Genomic DNA, 16136 nt, shown 5'->3' with positions numbered 1-16136 from the left:
CTAAAGACACAACCTACCTCATTCAAATCTTGATTCAAAATCAAGAAATAGCAGAAGGAACATTAGAAAGGCTGAAAAAAAACCACTAGGGGGACATTCTGAGCTTCCAATTGGTTATTCATGTCATATATAGAAGTAAGTATATGTAAGGGAGCGTTTCCAAAAATGGAAAGAGGTGAGTAGGGTGGCATTGTATTTGATTTATTACGTGAGCAATATCTTAGCAAATAGAAAAGATAAGACCTTCTTATTTTATATTCTAGCTTGTCAATATTTGTAATTTGAGTTTCTAATATGTATGAAACTATAGACTTAGTATTTTGACTTCACAAACATCTAATTTGAACCAGTGCCGCATTCAACATATCACGTGACACACGAAAATCAATGTTTATCTGTGTTTTTTAAATATTTATTTTAAATTAACAAATTGAGTAATGTATAGTTCTAAAATTTGAATTATAATGTACAGTTTGGTACTAAACTTTTTGACATAAGTTCATGAAATAGTAGTTCAATAAAATTTTGATTGCAAGTCAACAAAAGAGATGACATGGCCTTTCACCTGAGACCCGTCTCAAAAGGGTTAACACAGTTGTTAAACTTTTTTTACACAATTTTCTTTTTGTAAATATAAAATACTGTCTTTCAAGATTTTGATTTTCTTGATACTATTTTGAAAACTTCACTTATTGCTTTTAGAGCTAACAACACTAATGAGCCATGCACACATTTTTCAGTTAACATTACAAGGCACAATTGCATACACAGATCATAAAAGGTCATACAAAATTGTAACATTTTTGACTATAAATATCAAGCTAATTTTTTTTATCAGAATTTATAATACAAATACTTTACATTCAAAATAATTAACAAAATTTAAATTTTGGATTTTAGACATTAATCACAATAATATCAATGGAAGTACTATTTCTAAACAATAATATTATAAAAAGAAACAGAGGTGAAATGGGTATTTGCTACCCATTTCACGTTTATTCACCATGAATACTCTGCATAAATCATCTATAAAAAATATATATATATATACATACATCATGATTTTTTTATACAGAAAAATTTTTCACACAATCCCTTCAAAAGTTAAAAATTATTGTGTATATTGACAAATTTCATCAAACTTGAACAAAAATGTTATTTAATATTTTATAAAGAAAAAAATGGAAAGTTCAAATATTTTCAATTACAGATATTTTTAAACATAATACTTTGAAATTGTGCAAATACTTAGACTACATATGTGAAAAATGTATCAAATTATAACTTTTTATAAACATAATACTTTAAAATTGGTACTATTACCAAAAAATGCATAAAGTAGATACTTTACTCAAACATTCTGACAGGTAAAAATTATAAACATTTAGTTTCAGTCTTAAGTCCATATCATGTGACAATTAATTGAAATATTCACTTTATATATTTTCTCTATAGAAATACTTTCAGAAGAACATCACATAGTTTAAATAATACAACATATTTGTCTTCTTAAATATTCATATTAATCAACATTTAATCAGCTTAAACACCCAGCAACTTACTAACGATCCAAGGCCAATGCATTAAAAGGATAAATTGTCACTGTTATTGCATACAGGAAAAAAAAAGAAAAGGTCTTACAATTTCTTAAGGCAATGTATGTGTAAATGCTGGTATAGACTTCCAGACAAACTTTTGAAATCATTCTGACATTATCTTTACTAGAAACTTACCACAGAACAAGACAATAAACCCTATCTTGAATATATACCAGAAATCCTACTTAATTAATAATCAGAAATAATCGGAACAACAATTTAGACATACAAATATGTATAAAATGTAATGCAATGCAACATGATAATGTTAGAAAATTATGTATTTTAACATTGAAACAGTCAGAAAACATTATTGTAATCTTGGTTTCAAACTAAACTTTTAAAATTCCAGTAAATACAATATGCTAAGCACAGTTAACAATGTTTATCTATTTCCATGTCACTTTTTGATGTGTAATGCTACTTCACTTCGTTCAATCTTAATCAATGCTTTAGCCAAGTTTCCTATAGTTGCTTGACAAGGACACCTTTCCTTCCATGAGGACAGTGTTCGGTAAATAACTTCTTGTAAACCATGATCTTTGTGGTCAAAGAACAAAATATCTAATTCACCATTGCTGAAGTTGGCACCTTTGGAAAAAAAGTAAGTGTCATTCTGAGATGAAATAAATAATTACTCAGATAAGTTGTCAATTTACACACATGAGATAACACTGTAAATTGTTAGTATAGTACATTATGTCCTTTTCTTTCAAAAAGCAAAGTTAAAGTACAATAATATTACACTAAGAGGATTATGTTTTTATATATGTGTTAGCAAACGTGCCCTGCAATGCCAAACTTACAAATGAATTCCATAAATGTGGGCATGGGCCACCCATTTTCACTATTTTGGGCTGCAGAACATGAACCATTCATCCAATACAAAGAAACATATGCTCTGTGAGGCATTAAATATCACTTGTGATTGGCATCTTTACAAATTCTTCTCTAGTTCTCCTCACTCAGTTGAGCCCTCATTTTCAACATTAAGACAGTGACATATGAACTGCATGGGGGTATCAGATTTCCCCCTACTCAATTTTATCAAAAGTAGTTGTCAGTTCCTCAAAAGAATTTGTGAAAACAGACATATAGCTGCATTATATATATATATATATACAGACACACACACACACACATATATATATATATTTAGATTTTGTTAGAAAATTAAGTATGTTTACATTTTCATAAACTGTAAATGTATTTCCAATAATATTACCTCCACTAACACTATAGCTATTTCTCGATCTCTGGGGTTTCCACTCTTTGCCCATCTAAGCATTGAAAATGCTTGCTCCAGTCTTTCATACCCCACTTGAATGCCCTTTGCAAATTCTAATTTGCAAAATTCTCCACCAACTTCAATGCACCCTCTATCTAGGTACTGTATATAGGCACCTCATTCAGATAATGTAATCACTTTTTCAAGACATAAAACAGCTTTTAGTGGGGAAGTGTGGCGGGAGAGTGTCAGCAGAGGTAAATATTATTGAAAATACATTTTCAGTTTAGGAAAATGTTAACTTCCAAAACACACTTACCTCTGCTGACACTATAGCTAGAATCCCACATTGAGATGGTGGAGGGGCCAATGCAGGCATGAACCATACAGAAAGTGTCTGTATAGAACAGGAGTGTACCAAGATAAAGATGGTACAAGAGTGGGGGAATTGCACTACATCTGGAGCAGATATGCTCTTCACCAGGAACTGAGTTCCTATATCAGAGGTGCAATAGAATATGAGTATTCATCAATATAGGCCAGCCCCAACAAGATAACCAAGGTTCGGAATTATGAGGAGATAGAAGACCTCCTTCTATGAACATTATATGAAACCAGCATTGATCAAAGAGAAGGGCCATGCACCCCCCCAACTGGATAGTTTCATGTCAAATTTGAACCAGAATTACAAGTAGGCTCCCGCAGAGGTTGGTGCCACTCCTTCCGACATCTGGGAAAAACATCCAGGGACCTGAGTAGGAGGGTCCCCAACTTCACCCTCGTCTCCAAGAGTGGAGAAACACACTCAAACACTCTGGAGGAAAAGCTTCTGTCCTCCACCCCAGCGACTGGAAACTGTAGGTGGTAAAAACTCCTGAGCTCCACTAATAAAGTTTGGAGGGAGGGGTAGTACACATTGGGGAGTCCAGTGCTCTGGAAACTGCGCAACAGATGAACCAAGTTCCCTACAATTTTAAAGCACACTGACCCCAATTTATTCAACCTGAAGATTGGCAGGGATGGGCAGGATCCCCTTTAGCTTTATTCACGATAGTCCACGAGTGGCAGTCCATAAATAATAAGGTAATACCATCCAGTAGGCACCTAGATTGTCTTATGGAACACCCTGTTGCAACCTGTAGTAATTATAGTGAAATTGGTTGCTAGTGCGGAATTGAAAAGAGAAAGCATACCTGCCTGGGCAACACTCCCCATAGAGTGGGATCCAGTGAAAAATAAAAGGGACCCTGGAAATAAAAGAGTATATGATTGAGGAAAATACTCACCTCTGGTTAAAATCTAACAAATGTGATCAAAATAGCTACAGGGGGTACTTGAAAACCCTCAGTAGAGGAAACTGCCAGATCATGTAAGTAATGAGATAGGAAAGTATCAGGAGTAGTCCACATACCAGCCCACACAATGTCTTCCAGAGGGCAATTCAACCAGGCGGCTAATGACATAGAGACATGATGAATCTGGCGAGATGTGACGATAATCCATTATAGGCCATGTGAATCAATTTAAGAAGCCACCTAATTAGGCTAATGGGAGATAAGTCATGGAAAATAGAGGGATTCCAATGAATGAACAAATGATTCCAAGTACCTTGAAATGAGTTAGTATGAGCCACATAACACTTGAGGGCCCTAACAGAACATAACAAATAATCAGGATCAGAGTGATCATGAAGGTGAGAAATGGCTGGCAAATGGCTTAGTGAGAAGAATCTTTCCCCTTCCCCAAGTGCCAGAGACCTATTGGGGTGAAGCAGGACAAATGTGGAAGGATAAAGAGTCTGATGCATATGGATTGCAAACAACTCTGATTGATGATGTCCACAAGCCAACAACAACAAAAAATACAATTTAAGAGAAAGTTGAAACAAAGAACACGAAGCTAGAGGCTGAAAGGGAGGATGAGACATTTCATGTAAAATAACTATAAAATCCCAATTCGGTAACTGGAAAGGTCATTTGGGTTGAAGAATATGAAAGGATTTGAGTAGACCTGATAGTACTGAGGATTCAAAATTATTCCAATATTTGGAATACCCAAAAATAGTGGATAAGGATGCCTTATATAAAAACACCATAGATGAAGCAAGACCCCTCTCAAATACCAAAGTCATAAAATGGGAAATGGTAGATACTTTAGGATGAAGAGGGTTTAAATTCCTTTTAATACACCACTGATGATAACTATTCCATTTGTATTGATAAATGGCTGTGGTTGGCCTATGGAGAAATTTAGTTAAATACAGAGAAATTAAACCCTATGTTGGGCAAAGGACCGCACAACTTCCAAGCATGAAAATTGAGTTTCCGAAATCTGGGTGGAGAATGTTTGACTGAGGTTGTCTCAAAGAGACTGCCAATGTGGAAGAGGTAGAGGTGGACATTCCTGCAGATACCGAAGAAGCAGAAACCACATTTGAGCTGGCCAATATGGTGCAACCAACAGAACTCAATAGGGAGTGGAACGAACCATAGTCAGAACCTACAGCAACAGCCGAATCAGGGAAAAGGCATACAGATGTAAACCTGTCCAGTCCTGACAGAACGTTGGAGACTCAAACTGAGAGCAAATGCACCGAAAAACCCTGTGATGTAGCATCAGTTCCGTCGGAAGAATCCGGTTGGGTCGAGACAAATGATCTGATATTAAATTCATCACTCCTGGAACATGACATGCTAAAAGACTGATACGATGGGAAGGAGCCCAATAGAGAAGATCCAAGGTACAAAAACAAAGATCTCGAGAATGTGTGCCTCCTTGACGAGAATTCTGAGATACCACCATGGAATTGCCAGAATGTATCATGACAATTTTTCCTTTCAAGAGAGACAGACCTTGAACCATTGCCCAGTTTACTGCAAAGAGTTCGAGAATGTTGATATGGAGGGTAGACTCATCTTCCATCCAAATACCCTGGAACTTCTGACTTTGAAGATAAGCTCCCCATCCTTGAAGAGGTGTGTCTGTGAACAGATGGATCTCAGGACAAGGTGGTGGAATGGGTACCCCGATAGTAGCGCTGTTCTGATCCAACCATCATTCACAATCGACGATGTTGCTCCTGAGTAATGAGAATGAGACAGGATGATCTAAAGGATCAGAATGCATGATCCATTGGTTGCATAGTGACCACTGAAGGGACCTCATATGTGCTTGTCCCAAAGGAATGAGAGGTTTGGGGGATGCCCACATCCCCAAAAGAGAGAGAGAGAACCATTCACGCAGTAGGAGAAGGAGACATAAGTAAATGCCTGATGGCTCTTTCCATGGCTTGAAGCTGATAGAGGTTGGTTGAGCGCGACTTAACTGAGTATTGAAAAACACACCCAAATGGATGAGATATTACATCGGTGACAGAATAGATTTCTCTAGTCTGATAAGGAAGCCTGATTTTGTTGCTTCTGATAGGAGAATTTGAGAGTGTTGTTCTGCTAATTGATGGGATGGTGCCACAAGGAACCAGTCATCCATATAATGATGTGTGCACAGGCCCAAGGAATGCAGTTGATGAGAAAAAGCTCAAACAATTCTAAAGAAGACATAAGGTGCTGATGCAAGACCAAAAGGTAGAGTCATGAACTGCAGCACCTGACCCTTCTGCAAAAATCTGAGAAACCTCTCAGAAGATTCCACTATGGGAATATGGGAATAAGCATCGGTAACCATCGTAGGTTGAGAAAAGATTCCATTGTAAAGCGAGGAGGATCTAAAAATTGGTGGAGTCGAGACAGATTGATGATTGGATGCCAATCTCCTGTCTTCTTTGGTACAACAAATAAATGGGAATAAAATCCTGGAAGAATAGGACTAACAACTCTCTTATGGCCTGGAAACGAAGTTCCACTTGCCATGGATCTGTTGGAGGTGAAAAGGTAACATTTTGTGCAGATAATGGTGGAGGTAATGTAAACTGAATGACCAACCTTGAAGACAGAACATGGAGTACCCATGGATCCCTTGAAAGAATTCCAGATGTCCAGAAAGTGATGTAATCATGCTCCCACTGCTCTCCCACCCACAGGATAGTCACCGACTCATTTGTTTCCGGTCCACCCAAGCCAAAGATCTTCTAGAATACGGACGGACTCTATTATGGGAATTGAAGGATGGAGTTGGGAAACTATGAGCCAACACTCCCAAATTATCACCAGAAAGGTGAGAAGCCAATGATGATAAAGAAGAATATAAACGAGCTGAATCAATTCGTGAAACCAGAGAAAGAATTGAAGAAGACAATCTGACTGAGGTAGATGTCAGTAAAATCCCCAACTCGTCCTCAAATTGCTGAGGGGAACATTGATAGGCTTCCAACAAAAGTTGGATTGAAGATAAATACCTCAGGACAGTTGTGAGAGTAAGATGAATCTGAGAAAACTGTGATCTGTTTAAAGTGATCACAGGTTCAAAAAAATGAGTCCATCCATTGAGAATCTAAATATATCTCCTCCTGGTGGTGATAAGCCAAAGCACTGTTCCGATAAATGTGAGGGACAAGGCATAGCTATCCCATTGCATAACTGAACAGCAAATCTCCAAGCATGAAAAGCAATATTAGGAGAACGTGGGAAAAACCAAGTAGTCACTTGCTATCCTTTCTACCAACAAGGAAGGAGTAGAGTCAAATACAATAGGAAAGACCCCCAAAACCTCACAAACCCGAGTAACCAACAGAAGAAAAGTGGCTGGAGATGTCTGATCAAGATGATCCTCTGTTGAGGCCAACCTAGTAAAAGAAAGAGCCAGAAAAAGCAAGTCTAAATTCTTCCAGCTGGTCCTGGGTCATTTGCAAAAGGTGCCTCAGAACACCCAGGAGAGACACCCTTGGTCTGCATATACGTCTCCATCTCACAACGGATCATATCACGGACAACTTCAACTGAGGGTGACCCCTACCCTTGCCATTGACAAACACCAGACAGCAGAGGTGGAAGAGTAAAGGTCTGGTTGGCCTGCATAGTAGAAACATTAACTCGGGAATTAATACCCATCGTTACATTTTTTTTTGTTAAAGTAATTTATAATTATAAATGAAGATATATAATCATAGTAATGCCAACCACGATCAAAGTCACCAACGTAAATTGTGAATAATCACAACACTCCTGTTTGATACAGAGCACATTGAAGTTGGTGGAGAAATTTGCAAATTAGAATTTATTAGGGCAATTGAGTGGGGTATAAAAGACTGGAGAAAGCATATTCAATGCTTAGATGGGCAAAGAATGGAAACCCTGGAGATCAAGAAACAGCTATAGCTATAGTGTCAGCGAAGGTAAGTGTGTTTTGGAATTAATGTATTATGTATTGTATTTAATTAGGTTGGTTGAAGAGCTGTGGCAATGATGCAAAAGCACTAGCAACCTACCAAAACCAAAAATATAAATAAAAAGATATGATACTTCAAACATGGTGGTGCTTTAAATATTTTTTATATGTCTATTATGCTCAAGAAGATCACACCCTTATATATACAAATACTTTCTTCTAAAGTTGTTCAATCCAAGAAGGGTAAATGGGTCTATGCAACTATTTTTTAATTAAATTTCAATTTATTTACTTTTTTTAAGTCAATTATGTTTGATCTAACAGTTATGACAGCTTTAGGTGTTTTTCACCCAATCTTATCTGAAAAGGCCTCACATTTGACTAGTTTTAAAGTCACATTATAAGGATTTTGGACAACTGTTACCCAATCTCATCTGAAAAGTCCTCACATCTGTTTAGTTTTAAAGTCACATTATGAGGGCTTTAGACAACTGTTATTCAAATCACACTGTGAAAGCTTTAGATGATTGTTTAACTTAGGAGTAAAGTTAGACCTAGCAGAAATTTATAAAAACAAAAGTAATTTATTTGATACAGTAGCAGTTATCTACTATATAAGCTGTTAAATAAAGTGATATTCTAATAACAACTTAAGCAAAAGGAGTGTATTAGTGTAAGCTGAAAAACAATTCTGGGTAGCATTTTAACAAAACTTAATAAAATATACATTAAAATACATCAAACAGATGTATATATAGTTCTGACACCTTTAAGAATTAACTTAGGTAATAATAAGTATATAAAGGCTCATTGTTTATTCTGCTTTGCTATAAAATGACAAAAATCTTCACAATCATAACAAAAAAACACCATTTTTCACTGTTATGTTGAGTAACACAAGGTGTGATTGTAAAATTATTAAAATTGTTATATTTAGAAACAGAAAGTAGGAAGTTATATATAGGTGAAAGTGAAAACAAAATGGTGAAACATACGGCCAAGGTTCATAGTCATAATAAATTTGGATAAATAATGGATGTTTTATACATCCATATATAAAATCACTACTGTATTTTTAACATTTTTCTTGGAAAATTCCACAGATAATTCTACCACATGTAAAATTTACTACCAAAAATATAAAAAAGGATAATGATAAAACTTGTATGTCTGAAAAACATTTCATGTATATCCCACCTGGTAAGTGTCTTGCTAGTTTTTTCCAATCATTTCCAATGTTTTCAGCCACATGGTACATTTCAACAACATCTATCTCTTGGCTGCATGCTGATGAAGCATGAAAAAACACAGCAAAAAAAAGACTTATAAACAGGTATATATCAGAAAAAATTTTAAATGACTCATTCAATAAGAACATGAATTGCAGTTACTGAGGAAACCTATTACATGTGCATTAAGAAACAACAAGACATTCCTTTTGTTAAGTTTCTTCTGATGAACTTTTGGTTCTTTAACTGGAGGCCTCAATCATGAAGTAAGTTATTATAAAAGTGAGATTGAAAAGTTTACTAAAAATATCTTATCATGTTGAAAGTCTAAAATTTTCCTTCAACTATGTCACATGATCATTTTTCCAAAAGATCCGAGATATGCTTAAGAAGTTTAAACTTACTTAATAAAAAGATGAAGATTTTTGTGAAGTAGCATAATTTTATTTGGGAAATTAGTATTTATCATTACACTAAATTTGTTACACATTTTTCACCAATTCATTATAACAAAACTTGAATCACAGTACTATGATGACATATCAATGTCAAAAATATATCTACATTTCCTAGGGAATAATGCTGGCTATACTAATCATGTTGCAAATGCTTATGTGCTTTGGTGTGGAAACTGTAACAGAGCAGTAAATACTTACAAGGCAATTGTCATAGAATTTACCTTATGTTTCAAATTATTTTATTTTTAAGAATTTTCAGACTGGTGGATTGTTACTAATATCACTTCGCTTTTTTTTTTTCTTTCTCATAGTGGAAATACTTAACCAAATGGCAGGAACCTTAGTAGAAACTTACTAGATAGTATGTCTTAAAAATTTTCATATAAGTTGATTTAATTTTTCTTTAATCTTTTTTCATTGTTAAAAGACAAGATGAAATAAGTGGCCAAAATGGCCTGGCCTCTGATCCTTTTCAAACTAAGAGTCATCATATCACCACACATATTCCACCAAAGTTTCATAGACCCGAAGTCTGCCATTTTGGATTTATGACAATAAAGGCAGACATTCCTCACAACTTTAATGATGACTTCACTAGCATTTCAGAATGACCTTCTCATACCACTGTATTGATGTTTTTACCCTTATTTCTGGTGCCTTGCATTCATTTGAGTAAGTAATAGCATTCACATCTGTCTACTCTTTCCATACAGAGTAGGTTAGTTTGACCCACATTGGAAGTGTGAAACTATACATACTGTAACTCTGGATTTACCAATAGTATCTTTACAAAATTTGGCAAGCTTTTGGTAAAAGTTATGTCTGCTGTATTCAAAAAAGCAGATTTTTTAATAAGGTATTCAACCCAAATTGTGTCTGAGAATTTACACAGTCTTTACTGAGCCTGTCTTAAGAATAAAAATAATTATTTTCATATTTCATTTGCATAGCCTCTAGAACATCCTAAGTTAATATCATTTTTTTGCTAAAAATACATATTTTATCTACTGTAACATCAACTGTAACAAATCCTTCAAAGTACAGTCAAGTTAAAAAAGTATGAAATAAAATATATAATAACTTTCTTCTTCATTAAATGCATTATCTTTTGCTAGATCATCAATTTAGTTAGCATCAAAACTTCAATTGTTAATTATTTCACACCTGTTTTATTTTACTTTTACTGTTTTATTGCCAGACTTTATTTCAGGGAAGCTGTTTATTACTCGTTGAAAAGCAATAAAACACAGCAAGAGCCCATACTTGTTTCACCCCATAGAGAAAGTAAACAAACTGATTAAGTTACACATAGTTTGAGCTTGAAAGCTTGAGTTAAATTCATATAATCTTAAATTTTATTTTTGTTACCTAACCTAAAATATGCCTAATATTTTGTTACTTGTTGTCCAAAAAATAACATACATAGCTTTCAAATATTCATTTTAGGACACAAAAATATATCACGCACTAGTATAGAATGTCCCAAAACTACTATAATTTATTTTGCTTTCTAACTAAGTTATAAATAGTTTTAAAAAATGCCATTACTGACAGGAGTAACAACTTCACTCAACACATGTCAAGCTTTTTTTGTGAACTACGAAATCAAGAATGTAAGAAGCTTGTCATTATGTATAGTTTGTGTTTCTAACATGTCATTCATGCTATCGTAACAGCTTCAAAGTCAGAGGCTGTACAACTTCCCGATTCTGAAAAAATCTTATACTTATGTAAACTATTGATCACAGTGTTTCAGTTTGTTCACACAAGCACAAAATGATGTCTTACACTCATCTGAGTAGATAATAGCATTATAATTATTGCCTTGGTAGTAATGACAATGTTTTGGGCCAAGATCCAAAACATTGTCATCATTTCAAAATAAATTTAGTATTTTCCACCTGTTGTTGTTTGTTTTTAACAAGTAATATATTTTTACTATTCTAATGTAACTAGACACAACTAGGCTGTAAACTAACACAACAAATATTGCCTGACACTGAAAGGTTATGACATAAATGTTGAAACAGAATAAATGATTAGAAATCAATAGATCTTAAAACTGTGTCATAAAAATCACTGACAAACTAGATGAACTCTCCAACAATCTTAATATACATATATTTTTGTGGTTCCATCTACAACCTCCACAAATGTTTGAGATTTCATGTGCTTGTTAGATCACATTGATTCTAGAACTCTGTAGCAAATTATACAAAACTCTAAATTATTTAAAAGCTTATTTATTTGTGGATTTCTTTTCCTCTCGAAAACGAGAATTTCAGTGCAGAAAAAACACCAAAGAGGATTAACTTATTTTTGGATTTACTACTTCTGCTGCAACAGAGTAGTTTCACTGAATTCACAGCTCACCAGTGGTGTTTGAAAGAGCAAAACAAATAATTAAAGTAGGCCTCATATAGTGGTGGAATGTAAGCAATTTGTTTGGTTTGATGAAAAGTCCTTTACTCAATGCTAATAAACTAAAATATTTCAGGTGTTTGGATAATGTGCCATAACATCATAATTAATTATCTGTTATTATCCAATGGACTAACTGGTTATTTATTTGTGAATTTCTTTTCCTTAACAAAACTTGAAGTTCAGTAAAAAGAAAAGATGATGTAGACGCCTAATCAATTCTTTAATTTACTACTTCTGCTCTACTTGATAAATGGGGTTCTCAAATATATTTTACTCTCAAAAAAGGGGGTCTGTACTGAAAAAGTTTGAGGACCCAGTTAGAGGCTACTGAAAGAATGTTTTTTTTTCTGAAGAATGTGTATGTGAACCCAATGAAAAACAAAACAAAGTAGAAACCAAAAATATTAAAAAAGGAAAGATAACAGAAGTTTGAATAAATAAATAATTAGATAGTGAACAGACAAGTAAAAGTGGCTTGGAGTTAAACATAAGAACTGTACAACAAAGACAGTGTTTTATTACAAATTATGTACAGAATCTAGTGAGCAACATTATAATTACTGAGAGAATAACATTAAAAATAGACACATTACCTAAACAGGTAGGAATTAATGATCATAAATAAAAAATTGGGCTGATAATTCTCCTGGGGAAATTTGTGAAATTTCAAAGAACATTTTCAGTCCATTTAAAACCTTGAAAAAGGATAGAAAATACTGTTAAGAATAGAAAATATTTTATCCAGTTCAGTTGACATCATTACTATGGCATAACTACTTAAGAACAAACATAAAAACAAATTTCATTCCCTTGCTTCAACACAGACTTGCAGAAATCAAAAGAATTTTTATATGCTGACAAAACTTCAATAGTTACAGATATTTTTCAAAGTGTGCAATTATCTTTCTAAGTTAAAGTATGAAATATGTGTAAAATTATCCTTCATCCACTGACCAAACTAAGTTAACATCCTCCTCCTCTTTTTTTTTTTGGGGGGGGGGGGGGGATAATGACTTAAAGGACTTTATATACGGTTCACAAATGTTAAAAACACAAAATAAGGATATATTTTTAATGTAAATGCATCTAACAAAACAAAAGTTAACATACCCAACACCTTTTCAGGAACTACTGTTGGGAAGACTCGAGCAGAATGTGAAACATTGTTTGGTTTAAAAGGCAAACCAGCAACCATCATAGGATGCCCTGCATGTTTTATATTATAACAATAGCTGTTTCCTATTTGAACTCCTTGGGAATTCTGAATAGTTATGATATTTGGACTCCCTCGATATGATTTGTGTATACCTGTCAGAATAAAAGAGTAACTTTTTAAACAAATATTTTACTTTGAAATAACATTAAATTTTTTTTAGTGTCAAAAGAAACAGAGAGACAACAAGTCAGGGCATTAAAACAATAACGTGCTTTTTTACGTATTTATGTTGATAGATTATAAACATAACACAGCTGAAAGGTAAAAGCCTAAAAGTAAATTGTCACCAAAGTAAAAACTAACTTCATAAAGTTCATGAAAACTAGCCTATAGGATAGGTAAATATAAAAAAGAACAATATGTAAGATAAAAGGTCATAATTTTTGTAATATATTATGGATGTTGAAATGCAGTAAGTTCTGTTACATGACATTTTAAACAAAGCAGTAGACAACAATTGATAATACAGTGTTTACATGTGTTCTGAACTACTTATACATGATGATGACAAAACATTGTTGAAACTTTGTACATTTGTTACTATGTTAAAATTGTAATAAAGTTTCCTTCATTACCAATTCAAGCCACCTTCAAACTTTAAATGCCCTAACTTTATTCCAGTACTTGACATTACTCATGAAAGTGATGATTTCATGCTGTAGAAACACTTAGGGAATTTAAATAAACATTTTTCTCAGATGACCATGCTCATTTCGAGTTTCAGGATCTGTCTTTTTTTTAAATTAAAGTTTTATTAGATCATAATAATCATAAGTAAAATCTTGTTTTTACCTTGTTGAAACTCTCTCTCACTTATCTTTGACTCTCTTGCTGGCTCAGGTTTGTTTTCCTGTATTTCTGGCTTTGATTTCAACTCTTCCTCACCTTTGATATTTTATTATAAAATAGAATTAATAATTAATAATGCAGCAGATAATTATTTGTAACTTTTTATTGTGACTCTCTGTACCTGAGTTACACACACAAGTTGTTATATGGTGGACATGTTCACCTGTCACATGAAAACATATAAGCCCAAAGTGTTACAGAATACCCTTTAAAACTATTAAGTAAATGTAATTGTGTGCTAGTTATACCCTAGTTCCAAAATTCATTGTCAGTTATTAGCGACTAGTTTGTTAAAAGAATGTGCACAAGGTCAGTATACTGTAGAAGTAATGTTGACTATAACTGTTATGGTGTAAATACCTTTTACAAACCATCAAAAAATGATAATAATTATATATTTGTCACAAGAAATTAGTACTAGGCTTACTATACTTTTATACTTTTTTTTTCATCTAGTCCCTTAGGGATTTTCAAGAATCAGATGAGTGTATAACAGTAGTATTCCAACCACACTATATTCGTCACATTCACTGCCAATGACATATTTTGCATAATACAGAGTTATTCAGGCCGGCTGGGATAAAGCAAACATAGTAGTGTTTGTATAGCCATTTTTACAACAATAATTTTTATGAGGTGAATGACATGCAAACTGCATTCATACCATAACAATTGTTGTTCAAAGAAATATCTTATATAAAAAGTGCTCCAATCACTAATATTTAAAACAATTGATTATTGAAACATAAAACTGTAAAAAAAACAAAAAAGTTTTAAATTGAGCCTCATGTATACTTTACAAGTGAACTTTTTACCAAATATGGAAGTCTAAAACCATGTGCAAAACATTTTAACTTATTGGTTGAACAATATGCTACTGATACTGTTTTCTAAAATAATCTATAATAAAAATACCAAATTGCATTCCTGTTAATAAAGCTCACACTATAGGAAAACAAAAAGCAAGAAACCAGCTCTGGACAGATTCCTGTATTTGAATAAGAAAACACAAAAACAGACCTTAAAGGAAACTCTAGAATGACGTTTCATTCTTAACCCAAACAACAAAACCAGAATAAAAATAAACTTATAACACATTCATATAGCAAAGGATTGGGAAGTGTGGTGTTAAGGTTGTTCTAAGGCGAGGAGTGGAAATTACGGCTTTACATAATAATTTTAGACATCCCTTCAAAAAGGACATTAAATTCTTTGTTAAACTATCACAGTGTTAGCCCTAAATTAACTCATTAACTGCTGATTCCCTGTATATGGTATGAACCACCTCCTGCAGTTGAATGCAAGTGTGCTGTATACACCATACAGCTTGCAAACATTCTGTGCACGTTTAGAGTAGCCGCAGTCAATGGGTTAAGTAAAACATTTCCTGTTGAAATATGTGGTATTTTACAATCAGTCTAAGTTGTACTAACAAGCTCATAAACAAATGCTAAGATCCCATTTTATGATTGTCTTGATTTGATCTTTATTTTGTATATTTATTTCATAGACTATCCATATCTTGTAACCAAAGGACTGGAGTTGGCAATACAATTGTGTGTTTGTTTGTTGTTAAGCACAAAGTTACACAATAGGCTGTCTGTGCATTGCCCACCATGCGTATCTAAACCTGATTTTTAGCATTATAAATCTGCAGACTTCTTCTGAGCCACTGGGAAGACTTCTACATTGAAGAAAGTGATATTACAAATACATCATGTTAGTGTAGCTAATATAATGTGCAAAGTTTAGTATACTCTAATCCCTTATAGTGATGGCACACAATGAGACACACATTTGGCATGTAATGCTGTTTGAATACAAGATGGGAAACAATGCCTCTGTAGC

At 33.7% G+C, this 16136-nt stretch overlaps 1 protein-coding gene across 1 annotated transcript in view; it reads right to left on the bottom strand.

Annotated features, from left to right (window-relative positions):
- Nucleotides 1–560: 560 nt before the first annotated feature.
- Nucleotides 561–16136, bottom strand: part of LOC106471608 — a 25195-nt gene continuing 9619 nt past the window's right edge. The window contains exons 4-7 of the mRNA XM_022401074.1: nucleotides 14232–14324; nucleotides 13334–13531; nucleotides 9310–9399; nucleotides 561–2192 (exon numbers count right to left, since the gene is read on the bottom strand). Coding sequence (XP_022256782.1) covers nucleotides 2002–2192; nucleotides 9310–9399; nucleotides 13334–13531; nucleotides 14232–14324 — 572 coding nt within the window. The 3' untranslated portion in view covers nucleotides 561–2001. The remainder of the gene's footprint in view (nucleotides 2193–9309; nucleotides 9400–13333; nucleotides 13532–14231; nucleotides 14325–16136) is intronic.

The sequence above is a fragment of the Limulus polyphemus genome, unplaced genomic scaffold, assembly GCF_000517525.1.
Source record: "Limulus polyphemus unplaced genomic scaffold, Limulus_polyphemus-2.1.2 Scaffold114, whole genome shotgun sequence".
In the NCBI taxonomy this organism is placed as follows: domain Eukaryota; kingdom Metazoa; phylum Arthropoda; class Merostomata; order Xiphosura; family Limulidae; genus Limulus; species Limulus polyphemus.
The sequence above is the reverse complement of the archived record's forward strand: the minus strand, read 5'-3'. Positions and strand labels throughout refer to the sequence as shown.